Genomic DNA, 14,341 nt, shown 5'->3' with positions numbered 1-14,341 from the left:
CCCCCCCATCCCCCCTCCCCTTAAGCCAAAAATATTTACCCACCAGGATCAACTACCATTTCAATGCAAATTCCCTTTTGAGTGAAGTCATTACTGTATACTTATGAAATGTAATGATGAGTTAATGTACAGGATAGTTACACCCACATGTACATTCCATGCATTAACTCACAGCTTGGGTTTAAGAGGTAGATGTAGCTGATCTGTACCAAAGAGGCGCAGCTGAAGTACCGAAGAGTTGCCGAATACACAATTGGCCGTATGGGAGACCATCCACTTTCACACTCCAATGCAGAAAACTTCTCTGGGGGGAAGACCTATCGAACAACAAAAGGACTGCCTCTCCCTCCGCTTGTGGAAACTACTTGTGATCGCAGGGGGGTAGAGAAGTCCATTAAGACGCTCCTCGTCAGCACACTACCAAGGCATTCATCACAGCAGACACCACCACACATTTCAGCGCACAACAGGAGGGGTGACCACGGTACAAAACACTTTACACGGCTTGCCTGAAAAGAGGAAGAGAGAGCTGTGCGAGAAGTTGTTCGACAACAGATGTTTCTGGAAAGTACAAAAACCAAATACTGAGTGTTACAGAAATACCTCTACCCAGTATACAAACCAAAGCCCCGCTTTAAACTTGTGACGCTAGAAGTCTGCACGCCCTTGTCCCACCCTCTCAGCACTGGATCGGCATCGGGGCTGGTCACTGCGCTTCTACACTGCCCTGCGTTTCTGGCTCCCTCTGGCGTACACACTGGCCGGCAGCTCCTGATGCTTCCTGCTCTCTTGGCCCCCTCTGCTCCTCCCCTCCACGCCCCTCTGGTCCTGTCCTGCCTGGCTCCACACTGGTCCTCCCACGCCCTCTGGTCCTGTCCTGCCTGGCTCCACACTGGTCCTCCCACGCCCTCTGGTCCTGTCCTGCCTGGCTGGCTCCTCTGTGGTCCTCCCCGTGTCCCGCGACCTCGCTCCAAGCCGTCCTTCGATCTTCATCTAATAACTAAGTCCATTCCTCCCCGTGATAACTCAGTCCATCTCCCCCCCCCCCCAAGAAAAAAAGAAAAATCTTCTGTCTTCTCTAAGTGATGAACCTTTTTTTTTTCTCTTCTCAAGAAGTCCATAAATCTGAACTTGATATTGCTTGAGCTACTACTAGAGCTCTAAGATAAGCTTCCATTCTTCAGCATTACTTGACTTATGCTATCTTCTTTCTTTGAATGCAGAATTGATAGCTTGAAACTTCAAGTCTAATGACTGATGGAAACTGAGCGAAAATGTCGATTAAAAAAAAATTAAATAAAAAAAAACTTCGCATTGCAAAATGCTTCCCCGATCAATGGGATAAGAGTGAAAAGACAGAGGTAAGGACCTCATCCAAGTAACAGCTATCAAACAAAAATAAAAACGTCTTCATTGCTTCTTTGACGCTGTTGTTACTTAATCTGTTCCTGATATGTTTTTTTTTTTTTTAAATAAACACAGGCTGGTCTAGTCTATCGTAGTTCGATAGCACCTCCGAGCTTACATAAACCCTCCGTTTTAAATACAATTACTAGCACTTCTCATAATCTGCGTCTGATCACGACAAGACATCCTTATTTTCTTTCTTCGGAATAAAAACGAATCTTCGAATATTTAACAGACTCAGTCAACTGTAGTTACATTGTGATCTAATCTTAGAGACCACATTGCAAAGTCAGTACTCTTTAGGAACCTAATTAGGCACTTAACTTCACTGCCTTATAAATTTCAAAAGTATGAAAAATGTTCCTCTGCCATTTTGTTGCTAAAAGCTTTCTACACCTTCTGGAAAAGCACTACGTGAAGGCTGATAATGGCCGTCAGTCTGACCACTCCCTTTTCCACTGCCATCTACTTACGTCATGACGTTAATTGAATTAGCCAATAAACGACGTTTACACGTTTCTACGTTACAGCTCCCATCTCGAGCCAACTGCTGTTAGTATGACCAAAAATGGTTACTTGGAATATATTTTTAAAAAGCAAGATAACCGCTAGACAAATGCTAAACATGACAGCTAAAAAAAAAAACAACTGTTGCGGAATAACTGACAATGATAGCACGAATTTATACATTTGGCTGGCTAAGCCTAGCGTTAGCTCAACAGCCCTCGGCAAAAAAACAAAAAAGAATCAGGCCTTTGTTCTGACTCAGTAGAATTTGTGTTTATCTTCTACAATCTTAATCATTTGCAATAAAGCAGTACTAAAAAGCGTTTAACAAACCGAAAACACGTTACATCTACAGATTTAAAGTACTTGCATTAAAATAATGATCAATAATGCTCAAGACGCTAAAATTAAACTTGTCGCAAACATTAGACTAGATAGAGCAAGGCTATACAGCTTCGAAAACAAAACCCGAACTTCAAAAGATCAAAAAAGGAGGAAAAAAAACAAGATACGGTCAACCTGCAACGCCCAACCACAAGACGGAAAAGCATCAGCGCGGTGTAAGTTGCGACAGCGTCACCAGCGCTATTTATATTGTTATAGTGATACGGCTACAAGAAAATGTGGTACTCATCCGCTAAAGTAGTCCCCTTTTTTAAACAAAAACAAACCCATGTATTTGTTTATTTTAGCTTTAGATTGAAAATAACACACGAACCAGTGTCCGTGAATAAACGCAGTACTGTTGAATTCGGTAATGAGGCACAAATAATTCAGATTTCTATTCTTAGAAGCCTTCTAATAATCGTTGCAAATAACACGTTGTTTGGGTGTTTCTGGTTAATTTAAACTTAATTTCACCATTTGCCAACACACGAGTGACAAAACAGCGAGGTATACTGTAACAAAAAATTAACCTTTTTAATAATCCTACTAAAAACTAACGGTCACAACAGCTGACGTCACGGGAAATGGTGCGCGGACTAATATTTTTTTAGCTGTAACAAGGCCCCGCAAACCGGATCAAACTAGAACGTAGCGGAGTTGTCGGATCTACTTGCTTTTTACTGCAGTGACATGCTGTTTTTTTTTTTTATTGAATAACAAAAGAAAACAGCTAGCTCATCTCCTTTAACTTCGATGTCCAATGTACAATAAAGGTTTTCTTTTTGTGTAAGATTTAGAAGCTACTGTAAAAAGCTGATGGTGTTTACAGTCTTTTTTTTTAAATCAAATGTATAGTGTGCTTTCACAGTTCATGAATTTCCACGTCATAGTTTGTACGATGTTAAACTTGATTTTTAATTCAGACATTAATGTTATTATAGGCTGAAAAGTGTACGCGATAAATCCAGAAACGTCTAGAAACAACCAGAGCCTTAAAATGTGTTGCTGGAGGAAAGGTGGAAAATTACTAGATCCAAGCAGTAGTTCCCGATGTTTACCAGCAGAGGGTGCGTGCAGTTAGTCACGTACCTCGGATAACAATGGGATCACCATGTTCCTCACACGTGTTTACATTAACAGGACTGCTTTTTAGCATTGACTATATCAATGCTATATCAAGTCTGGGCAACTTTCCTTAAGCAGCTATGTTTATTATGATGGCAAGCCACTGATCAGCAACAATCCAGAGTGGGGAGCTGTCCTCTGGCTACTTTCAGGCCCCCTCCCGAATCCGAATGAATTGATCTCTTTCAGAGTTGCCACAAAGGGTGCAGTCAATGCAATGCAGCGATTTGAAAACCCCTGCATTATCATTCAAGTGATAATCAAGGAAAACAAAGCTTTTCCAAAGGGTGATCGGGACCTTGATGTGATTAACTTGACTGACCCTCCCAGAAGAATAAACTGTGGAAATAAACAGAAAGCCAGTGGAAATGGAGGTTATATGGGTGTTAGAGGATGAGCTGTGAAATTTTTATAATGAGCAGACGTCAGTCCTCAACTAACAGTGTCATTTTAGATCACAATATTGATCTTGATGAAACAGAGTTTGTACAAAATCAAATAACAAGCTTTTGTATAAAGAACAGGAACATAAAGGGGAATGCAGCTGATGATGAAAAACCCATCAGTCACACACAGCAAACCAAATTACCAACCGTAATTAAAGTGGATGCCTGCCACAATAAAAAATAGTGTGATACAATTTCTAATTGCTCACTACTTCCTGCAATACCGCTCATCCCTAGAGAATGTAATTACAAAGGAGTCAGTGGAAAGGTTGCAGGAAACCTCTTAAAATCAATGAGGTAGCATTGTGCAGTTCAATAGCTTAGATATCTAACCCTTAGATGTGCTTTTTGTATATTTATAAAAAGAATGATAGTGAAAACAAAGTAATAATAAATATTGGTACTTTGTAATAGGATAGATGCCTGAAATTGGCCCACAGGGCAGAACAAACATATGGACAAATCCCATTCTGCAAAAAAGCAGAAAAAAGAACAAAAACTGGCGGTTTAAATGAGCCCAGTTATAGATTGTGTTCCACAGGGTTTGATTCATTTGTCTGTGAATGAGGACAAAGGTCATGCTCTTTCAGTTTGTTCAATGAGCACCCAGCTGTTAGCACATCAGAAGTGATGCAAAGTCAAAACACCACCTAGGAATTCATACAGTCCTGCACACAAGCCATGATTCCATTAGTCTGCAGCCAGACCCTGAGGAAGACAAACATAGTCATGCAAGTCCTTTAACAGAAGATATAATTACTAAAGAGACTTTTAAGGACTGAACTTCTTTTTAGCTAGATTAGAAATTAATTTGCATGCTTTGGTAATTTTTCATCTTCAGAATGATTGCATTCGTCAGTAAGATTGTTCTTTGTAACTGACATCGAGAGATAAGTTGTAGCTTTACAGAGGAAAAAGAGCAGAGTACCAACACGGATCACCCTCAGCGCCACCAGTGCAGTCATCCCAACCAGGACCCCATCGACAGACTACCACCAGGAAAGCGAGAGGTCATGGAGAAGTATTTTAAACCGGTTCAGAGCCCAGCTGAGCTGGATGAGCTCAAGCCACGGAAAATCCACCATCATCGCCACCATCACCTTCACCATAGCCAAGACACTCAGTCACACAGGTAGGATGGCTTTTTCCACACATATCTAATTGTGTTTTAGTCTAAATTTATTTGCAAGATTAAATCTGCAAGTTTATTGAGCTCGAACATCTGCAGCCTTAGACAAAATATACTAAGCACAGTCCCTTTTTACATGGTCAGTTTACACAATTTCCCTGTTTTGAAGGTACTCAAAGTTTGATGACACTGACAGGAACACAGATGACAGCCGAGGACAGCCTCGCCACCATCAGCACAGTCACTATCTCCATGAAAGCCCTCGCCACGATGCTCACTATCGCCGTCAGTTTCACCACAGTGAAGAGGATGAGATCATTTACGACCATGACACCCCTGTAACTCTCTCAAGGGCTTCCTCTTCTTCCCTCTCATCCTCATCCTCTTCCTCCTGGTACACAGAGTCAAGCGCAAATGATCCTTTCACTCTTTCCCATGCTGAGCGCCCACAGCATTCTCTGTCCTGCTCCAATATCCCAGATGTGCGCATAGGTTTCCGGGAAGATGAATGCAGTGAGCCCATTGTCTTCGCTACCGTCAAACACAGCAAAAAAGGCAAGCTGCTTCATGAAAGCTCACAGCAAAGAGGGAACACTGGCTTTTCTGCTCTTGACAGAGGTCACAGTCGAAGCGATGAAGCCTTTTTTCAGAGTAATGATAGTGGTGGAAGAGAACAATCTAAGCAAAATAACTATGGGCCTTTGTATAAGTCAGCTAGTTTGAACCGATGTCTGGCTTTCAGTGAGGAAAACATTCTTTTAGGGGTCTCCGGTGCCCCCAAGAGAGCAGTATCTTCAAACCAGCTACCCAGCAAAGGGATCCTCAAGAAGAAGGAGACTGATACTGACATTCGTAAGTCTAAATCAATGGAGGTGTTGTCCCCAAGAGTTGCTAAAGAACAACGTCCTGGGCAGAAGGGTAAAGAAATTACTCAAGCTAATACAGAGCAAGCCAGGGCCAATTTTCTGCAGGAGAAATTACAGTTCTCTGCGTTTCTAGATGAGATTACAAAGAGCGTTATAAGTCCATCGTATCTCACCAGCTTGGGTGTTAATAATAATAATAAAACTCCTGCAAAAACATCTGCCTCAGCCCCCACATCTAACCCAGTTAAGCCTCAGCTCCCACCAAAAAAAACCAGAAAAGCCCCAGAGGAGAAGACGGGTCAGCATCCCAAACTGGCCAGCAGACAGGAGAAAGCACCTTTTAGTAGTTCTCGAAAACACTCAGACTGCTCCAATCCTGACAAACTGATTTCATATGCCATGAGGAACCACCACGGTAGCCCACCGCCTCGTCACCACCCGCACTCTGCCAGCCAAAGCCCACAGCACGGAAGCAACCGTAAGGACAGGAGGCCTACATCAGGAGACAGATTTGGCAGAGGTGGCCCTCACCTCACCGATGAAACTAGCACCAGCCCTGAAACCAGTCAGTCCAAACAACTCCACCACCACCACCACCACCAAAAACAGCAGCATAGCCAGCATCCACATAACCAGCACTTCCACCAACAGTCCTATCTAGACTCTGGTCACCAAGAACCGAGCAACTCGCCTCCAACTTCAGCCCAAGGTGCAGAGGCAGGGGTCGGATCTGAGTCTTCATCCACAAAATCAGATTCATCCAGGGCCAGGGACACAACCTCCACAGCTACCAGCCACAGCTCAGATCAGAGTGGTCGACATCAGCCACAACATGCTGGGCACTCTCAGCAGCACAGGGTAAGTCCACTTTAAGCTGATACACTAAAATGACAACAAACAAATTCGTTTAGAGAGAGTCAAATCAATCATGAGCTGTTATTCACCACCTTTAAAATATTATACCCTGCTAATACCATTGCTATGTGTATGTGTTTTCATTTTGAAGTTAAAGTTAACTAGTATAACTAGTAAGATCCATCATGAACAATGTGATGGAGAAGCCAGTGGTCTTCAGTGGATGGATTTGTGAATCAAATGATAAGATATAAGGGTCCTAATGAGCCAAAGCTCTAGTTAGAAAGCCAGCACCTTTCTATTTAGCATTATATAAATATATAACACTAAAATTATTTTCTTTTTTATTATTAATCATGTCTTTTTTGATGGGCTGCTGAAGAACAAAGTGTGACGCACATTACACTGCATCAAATCAATGATATCTGTATTAAAAGAACAGAATGTTGCAGAATGAGGCACTGCTGCTGAGTCACAGGGCGTGTGGGATGGTGTCAAGCACTGCGCATTGCAAGCTGAGTCATTCTCCAGCATTGCAGCAAATGACGTTGAGTGCTTTTAGGGGAAAATTCATTTGACACTCCTTGATATATCAGTTTCGATTCTTTGTTTGCTCTGTGACCTGAAGGGACGTAACTACATACAATCACAAAGACAAATCTGCATAGTTCCCTCATGGGAAAATGTGTGAGTAATACAGAAGGTAGAATCCAGTCGTTCTTAATAGACAAACACAGACACACACACAGAGCCTTGCATAATTTTGCTTTTTTCCATGCTGTAACAGTATAGATTCTGGTCTCATTTGGTTTATTTGTTTTATTGAATTCACATATACGTACGTGTACAAAGGAGAACATCCTGGTTTAGCCTCACAGAACAAATTGATTATGTTTCTGGCACAGGTCTACCACAGCTCAATAGTTTATTATTGAGCTGTCCTCAGTAATGAAATGGTGACCCAACCCGGGTATATAGCCCGTGCCGGGCTCCAGCACCTATGAATATAAATAGTAAAGAATAGTTATAGAAATTATGTTGTTTTTGGAAAGTGATGTGACCTCATCCAGCCAATTGGAATTCAAATGAAACAATGCGGGTGAAGTTCTGGTTTTCTGACAGGGTGCTTGGGGAGTTTTCATATTTGGAAACTGAAGCTGAAAGCTGTTCCACACCTTCAAGTTTCATTTTACATTACAAAACAAGAAATGTTTGAATCACACTGCATATTTTACAGACTAAGGAGTCTGCTACAAAAAACATTATTATATCTAACTAACTAAAAACACTCTAAAAATAATCAACTGAACTAACAATTTGAATTGATACAACATACAAAACCAATTAAAATAAAGTGAAAATATACAAAATGCACCTATAGTCTATAGGTGCCCGAGGATGCACTATTGCATACAAAAGGGTGGCTGTGGCTCAGGAGTTAGAGCAGGTTGTCTACTAATTTGAACGTTGTTGGTCTGATCCCCAGCTCTTCCAAACTGCATGTCAAAGTATCTATGATTTGCACCTTATGTATTCACTAGAGTTTGAATTTATATCAAAGCATTTGAGCATTAAAAAGATTAAATGAGGCCTGCAGTCAATATAATTTCAATTCAGTTTTATTTACATAGCAGAAAATCACAGCAATAGTTGCCTCACAATGCTTTATATTGTAAGGTAAAGACCCTACATTAATGGAGAGAAAACCCCCACAATCAGATATGAACAAACACTTGGTGGCAGTGGGAAGGAAAAACTCCCCTGTAACAACAAGGAACTTCCAGCAGAACCAGATTCAGGGAAGGGCAGCCATCTGCTACGACCGGTTGGGGAATGAGGGTTAGAGTAGAAAACTGCCCTGTAGTACCAGTTCATATGTTTGTTGAGACTGGCATGTTTATGTAACTGTATGTCAAATATTTGCATTCATGTATTTTATCAATGGAATGTTGTAAACATCTTGGACCCTGTCCCTGAGAAATACCACTCATATTGCTCAATTTAGTGCAGTTTTAATATGTAGCTCCAATTCACAACAACAGTCACCTCACCTCGAGTCACCTGCTTTATAATGTAAGGCAAAGAGCCTGCAGTATTACAAAGAAACCTCATTAATCACACAGCCCTTTTTGAGCAAGCACTTGGTGATGGTGACAAACAAAAAGCACAATTTTAACGGGAAGAAACCTCTGGAAGAGCTAGGCTCAGGGAGGGACAGCCTCTGCTGTGAGTGGTTGGGGTTTAGGGGAAAAGAAGCGAGCAGAGAGATCCAGGACAAAAGGTAAACTATAGGAGAGAGTTTTAATTATTGCTAATGATTAAATGCAGAAGCAGTGTATAAACAATACTGAGAGTGAAAAGAAATGCGTGAAGAAGAAATGCTCAATGCATTATGGGAAGCCCTCAGGAACATAACCCTATAGCAGCATAACTAAGTGAGGGTTCAGGATCACCTGATCTGAAAGCTAGTTCTATAATAGAAGGGACTGATAGCTGAAGGCCTTGCTCCCATTCTACTTATGAAAACTTTAGGACCTACAAGTAAGCTCTCTCAGGATAATAGGGTACTATGAGGTCTTTAAGATTTGACAGGACCTGATTATTCAAGATTTTGTATTTGAGGAGAAGGATTTTAAACTTAATTATGAATTCAACAAAGATTACAAGAAGGAAAAACTAACACACTCTGCAGTACAAAACAAAAATACCTGTGTCTACAGAGAATCTACAGCCTGATCTCAGCCACCCCCTCCTTAAACTTGTTCTATTCCTTTTTTAGGATGTGCTGTGTGAGGCTGACCATCTTCAGTAAGTGTCTGTATTTATATAATCTCTCTCTGCACATGTCACGTTTGACTGCAGATTTCCACGCCTTTTTCTCTGGCTCGTTCGGTTGTCTCTCTTTATCCGGTTATGGATCAGTGCTTATTGATCACACTAATGCCTCCCCCCCCACACACACACATTCCTGTTAAAACAGGATGAAGTGTCATTATGAAACCTTTTTACATAACTATATGTCGTCAGTAATATGTTGTTGTGCCAGGGAAACCAACATTTAACAACCTTTGTGAATACCTTTTAGAACTACTTTTAAAACTAAACCCTAATTGTCATATCAGCAGTAATACCTGTCAGGGTTGTGTTGATGATTATTTATTTATTTTTACCTTAATAATGTTAAAATCTTTGACATTTCATTTAAAAAGCACAATTGACACATCCCTCTGTTTCTAATTCTTCCTCTGTGTTCAGGGCACTGCAGGAGGAGAATGCCGATCTCCACCAGAACTTGCTGCAGACAGTGGTTTGCATTGAGAGCCTGGAGGCAGAGCTGCAGAGGACCAGAGACGAGCTCAGTCATGTCAAGGAGAAATACAAAAGGTTAGGCTAAACAGAATTCAAAACACACGTGATGGCTGTGCATTGCTTAAACTCTCTGACTCATGTCCATAAATAAATACTGAGCTTGCCTCTACAAGAGGGCGTGTGCACACATATTGATTCCAGAGCCACTATTGAATGAACTCAATCTCTGGCTTTACTTAACACTTCCTATAGATGAATTGATCAGTGGAACATTCTGGATGAACAGCATAGGCCACAGATCTCCTCCTTGCGTGGGTGGAAATTCAGTGACATATAAACTGCGTCTTCACACTCACCCAGATTCTGTTAGGCCCATATTTATAACCAAACAACTGCTGCTGGCAGTCAGGCACATACCAAACATTCTTCAGCAGACTGCTGCAGCTGGAGTGAATGGTCGCCTCACGCTGCACACGAGTTGTGCGTCAGTTGTTGTAAGTTTATTAGGAGAGTTTGTTGTTGACATTTGTCTTGACAAACAGCTGCCATTGACTTGACTCAAAGATTGCAGTGGTGCAGGCAATACGTTTGACAATGGGCCTTTATGCACTGTGTTAAAAATAAAATTTAAGGATTTTGGATTAATTCTATTAGTGCAGAAAATAGATGAATGACATATTTTCCTTCTTGTTTTGAAGCCTTCTGCAAACACATACTGGGACCAAGCAGGCCAATAACTTGCTGGGGGAGCACCTGCACATAGCGGTGAGAAAACTGGAGATTTATAAAAAATCTATAATAATCTATAAAATGAAACGCATCGTTTGACTTTCATGCATGTTATCCCTTGTTTTTTGCATTTGCAGTCCGAGAGCTTGAGCAGTGAAAGGAAGTACTTGCTTAATCGTGTGTCCAACCTGAGCTCAGAGCTGGAAGACGCCCACAGGACCATTGCAGCCCTGGAGAACATTAATGTAAGCACACTGACATCTAGTGGACATCAGTGCACACTTCTCTCTACTCAGTAGGCCTCAGGCCCTGAGATTCATGCGAAATGCCTACAGACAAACCTATGGACATACTGAATGTTTATCATTTCATTATAACCAGAAATAACATAAAATGTAAGAGATCTTCAACTTTAGAGAGTTAAATATCACAACTAATTTTTCAACTCAGGCAAAAGTACAACTGACATTATAGTTTGTCGTCTATTTGAGGAACTCATGATACTGAGTGTGATTTATATACTGTAAACACGCAAAGTGCCATGTGTATGCCACTGTACACTAATAAATGTATTTTTAGAGTGGCAGCACAACATGTTATCTATAATATTTGTGTGTTTCCCTGTAGTGTTTTGCAGCATATTAGGAGACATTACTCATCTGGATCTCCAGTCAGTGCAAACAAAGTACTGAAGCACAGCTGTCCATCAACTTGCACATGCATAATCAGCTAAATGTTCCTTGAAATATGCTAAATAACGCATAGCAACCAATGAAAGATGCTATGTTGCGCCAGAGACTATGATGAAGCACTGAGGTGATGCTGTTTATGAAGCAAATATTTCAAAGTTACTAAAGCAACAGAATTAGATTTGAAAGCAGATGCATTCAAATCTTGAAATGTAAAGAGTAATGTTTACTTATACATATTTATTCTTAAATTTAGGTGCCATGCTTGATAAAGGAACTACTGGAGAAGCATTTTGATTCCGCTGAGGCTGTACAGAAGTTTCTCACAACCTCTGCTGCAAACAGCCATTCTGCCACCTCTCAGCAAACAGATGGCCAGCCCCACCCTCCTAAAGCAGACAAAGCAGCACATGATTGGCTGACTAAACCAGAGGCAGGTCCACAGAGGGTCACAGCTTTCACACCCTTTAAACAGAGTGTACCAGCAACAGGAAATGAGTGCGGCCTCTCGGGTCAGCATGAGCCGAGCCACAGCCTGCCTTTCTCTGTGGCTGAGATCAGCACTGCTATCTATAAGAAAATGGCTGCCAGTTATGCTGCCAGGCCACAGCCTATCTACCCCCAAAGCCAACAGCAGTTCTCTTTGGCCACTAATCATGCTGACACCCTTCCAGACCTCAGGCAGGGCCATGTAGCTAGTGATAACTGGGCCGGGAAGGAAGAGTTAAAGGTAACTCTTTTGGAGCAGGACACTGATGATGTGAACTCTGTGTCAGCCCAGCAGATCCTGGATGATTTCATGCAGCACCTGCAGTTACACAAGGAGGCTGGTGAAAGGAAGGAGCAACAGAGTGGGCAGAAGTGTAGGGCAGAAGTAACAGAGTGATAATGCCACAGGCACAGTGGACGCTCATCTTAATGCTTCGAAATGTGCATTTATTCATGTGTCTCATGAATATCTGTCAGATGGAAATACTGTATTTTGAAAATGCTGTGGTTAAGAAAACTTGAACATTATGTTATTTTAGGCTATCTGTGAGCAACAAAGGAGGGCTTTGCATAATAGTCAGAAGATTTTCATACACAAAAAGAAAGAAAGAGCCACAGCTACATAAAAAACGGAGAAAAATGGCAGTAAAATAACAAAATAACCATTTATTTTATTAAAAATATGCTTTATGTATAAGTTCTGTAGTATTAATTTACTGTCTATTTTTTTTTACCTTTTAGTTTTCTTCCAAATTGATAGTGCAGGCAAAAGGTCATGGGGGTAGCTGGAGCCTTTCCTAGCAGATAGGTCACCAGTCTGACGTAGCACTGACACAGAGAGACAACTAGGGCCAGTTTAGAATCACCAGTTCACCTAACGCCACTAATTGCACATCGAACCTTCTCGCTAACCACCTCGTCACCATGCTGCCCACTTTATACAGACTACAGAAGCGCTTAATTGTCTCTGATAATAGATTATTGACACTGATGGGATCAAATGCGATCACTTTTAACAAATTTAAAAAACAGTGAAAGACTGGGAATTTAAAAGCCGGATACCTCAAGGCCTTCTGCTGAGTCAACAATGAAACTATATTCAGTGAATGACTTTGAGTGACATCGAGAAAACAACATGATTAAGGAAGCTAATGCCCTTTTGGAACCCGCTTAAGTCTCGAGTCAAGGCATCTCTTTCTTAAAGCAGCAGGTTATTGTACCATCAGTGTCACTGGAGACTGTTTTAATCTACATTTGTTCATAATAATTAAACCAGACTCAGTTGTTCGTGTTTCTGCTATATATTTGTGTAAAAATAACTCTTCAGGGACTGCTTTGGATTTTTCAAACAGTCTAAATAGCCCTCATGTGAAAACCTCTTAAAATTAATAAGTGTACAATGAAAAATACTATTTTGAGTTTACTGTGCATTGATTGGTTTGTGTAAATGTCCAGAGATTCAGTGTAAAGGTCTTTAAATCATAAAAAGAAAGTCAAATATTATGATTCAGAAATGTTTTCTTTGTACTATTGCAAGGTCTTTACCTTACAATGTAAAGTGCCTTGAGGCAACTGTTGTTGTGCTTTGGCACTATATGAATAAAATTGGATTGAATGGAATTGTTGACTTGGGAAAATCCTTTCAAGCTGATGTAACTGACAAATGTGTACAGTTAAAATACAAAGACAGCTATTGTGATGGTGTTGATAAGCTTAACAGCACGTGTACACCTGGAATCGATGTGTTCCTTTAATTCTGTGCTTAGCATTCTTCTGGTATTAATGTTGTTTTAATCTAAATCTCTCTCTACATTTTGTCATTAAAAATACTTCTTCTTTGTGTATTTGTATCTATTCTACCAATAAAGATAGTTTTGTTGATGCAGTATATCAGATTACAAACATTTGTTCATTATTGATGATTTCTTCCTCACTTTCTTGTTGTCAAATTCAAATAATATATGGCATGTTTTTATATGGCAAAAAACAAACAAACAAACAAACAAACAAACAAACAAACAAACAAACAAGCAAAAAAAAAAAACAGTTGGAAGGTTGTGTTTTAATCCCCGGCTTCTCCAGCCTGCATGTCAAAGTGACCTTGGGCAAGATAATGAACTCCGTGTTGCATTCATTGAAATCAGAGTTTAAGGAACAGAAATGCATCTGAATGTGTGTGCTTCAATGGGTGAATGAGGCTTGTACTAAAAAGCACTTTGAGTGCTCAGTTAGAGAAGCCTTCAGTTAATCCCAAATGCTGCAGCAAGAGTACTGACAGGGACTAGAAATAGAAAGCATATTTCTCCTATACTGGTTTCTCTTCATTGGCTCCCTGTTAAATCCAGAATTGAATTCAAAATCCTCACATACAAAGTCTTAAATAATCAGGCCCCATCATATTCT

General features: G+C 40.7%; 1 protein-coding gene across 2 annotated transcripts; it reads left to right on the top strand.

Moving 5' to 3' along the window:
• Nucleotides 1-1,085: 1,085 nt before the first annotated feature.
• Nucleotides 1,086-13,826, top strand: LOC102309449 (probable serine/threonine-protein kinase DDB_G0282963). 2 transcript variants are annotated; one of them, XR_001336410.2, is made up of 8 exons: nucleotides 1,086-5,004; nucleotides 5,171-6,725; nucleotides 9,502-9,530; nucleotides 9,978-10,106; nucleotides 10,730-10,796; nucleotides 10,898-11,005; nucleotides 11,388-11,576; nucleotides 11,706-11,794. XR_001336410.2 is itself a non-coding variant. In XM_014334597.2 (7 exons), exons 1-7 carry the CDS (start codon nucleotides 4,886-4,888, stop codon nucleotides 12,333-12,335), a joined length of 2,637 nt encoding a protein of 878 aa, XP_014190083.1. In that variant the 5' UTR covers nucleotides 1,086-4,885; the 3' UTR covers nucleotides 12,336-13,826. The 2 variants fall into 2 exon arrangements, 1 of the variants encoding a protein (XP_014190083.1); XM_014334597.2 differs by lacking the exon at nucleotides 11,388-11,576 and having other exon boundaries at nucleotides 11,706-13,826.
• The last annotated feature ends 515 nt before the right edge of the window (nucleotides 13,827-14,341 follow it).

Source organism: Haplochromis burtoni, unplaced genomic scaffold (assembly GCF_018398535.1).
Source record: "Haplochromis burtoni strain Fernald_Lab_line unplaced genomic scaffold, NCSU_Asbu1 Contig_4, whole genome shotgun sequence".
Lineage (NCBI taxonomy): Eukaryota > Metazoa > Chordata > Actinopteri > Cichliformes > Cichlidae > Haplochromis > Haplochromis burtoni.
Note: the sequence above shows the minus strand (reverse complement) of the source record. Positions and strands in the feature narration are given on the sequence as shown.

Excerpts from the sequence above, each read along its gene's own strand:
- LOC102309449 (XM_014334597.2), top strand. The coding sequence starts at position 4,886 with ATGGAGAAGTATTTTAAACCGGTTCAGAGCCCAGCTGAGCTGGATGAG. Across the intron at positions 5,005-5,170 it reads CAAGACACTCAGTCACACAG|GTACTCAAAGTTTGATGACA; the intron begins GTAGGATGGCTT and ends CCTGTTTTGAAG. Across the intron at positions 10,107-10,729 it reads GTCAAGGAGAAATACAAAAG|CCTTCTGCAAACACATACTG; the intron begins GTTAGGCTAAAC and ends CTTGTTTTGAAG.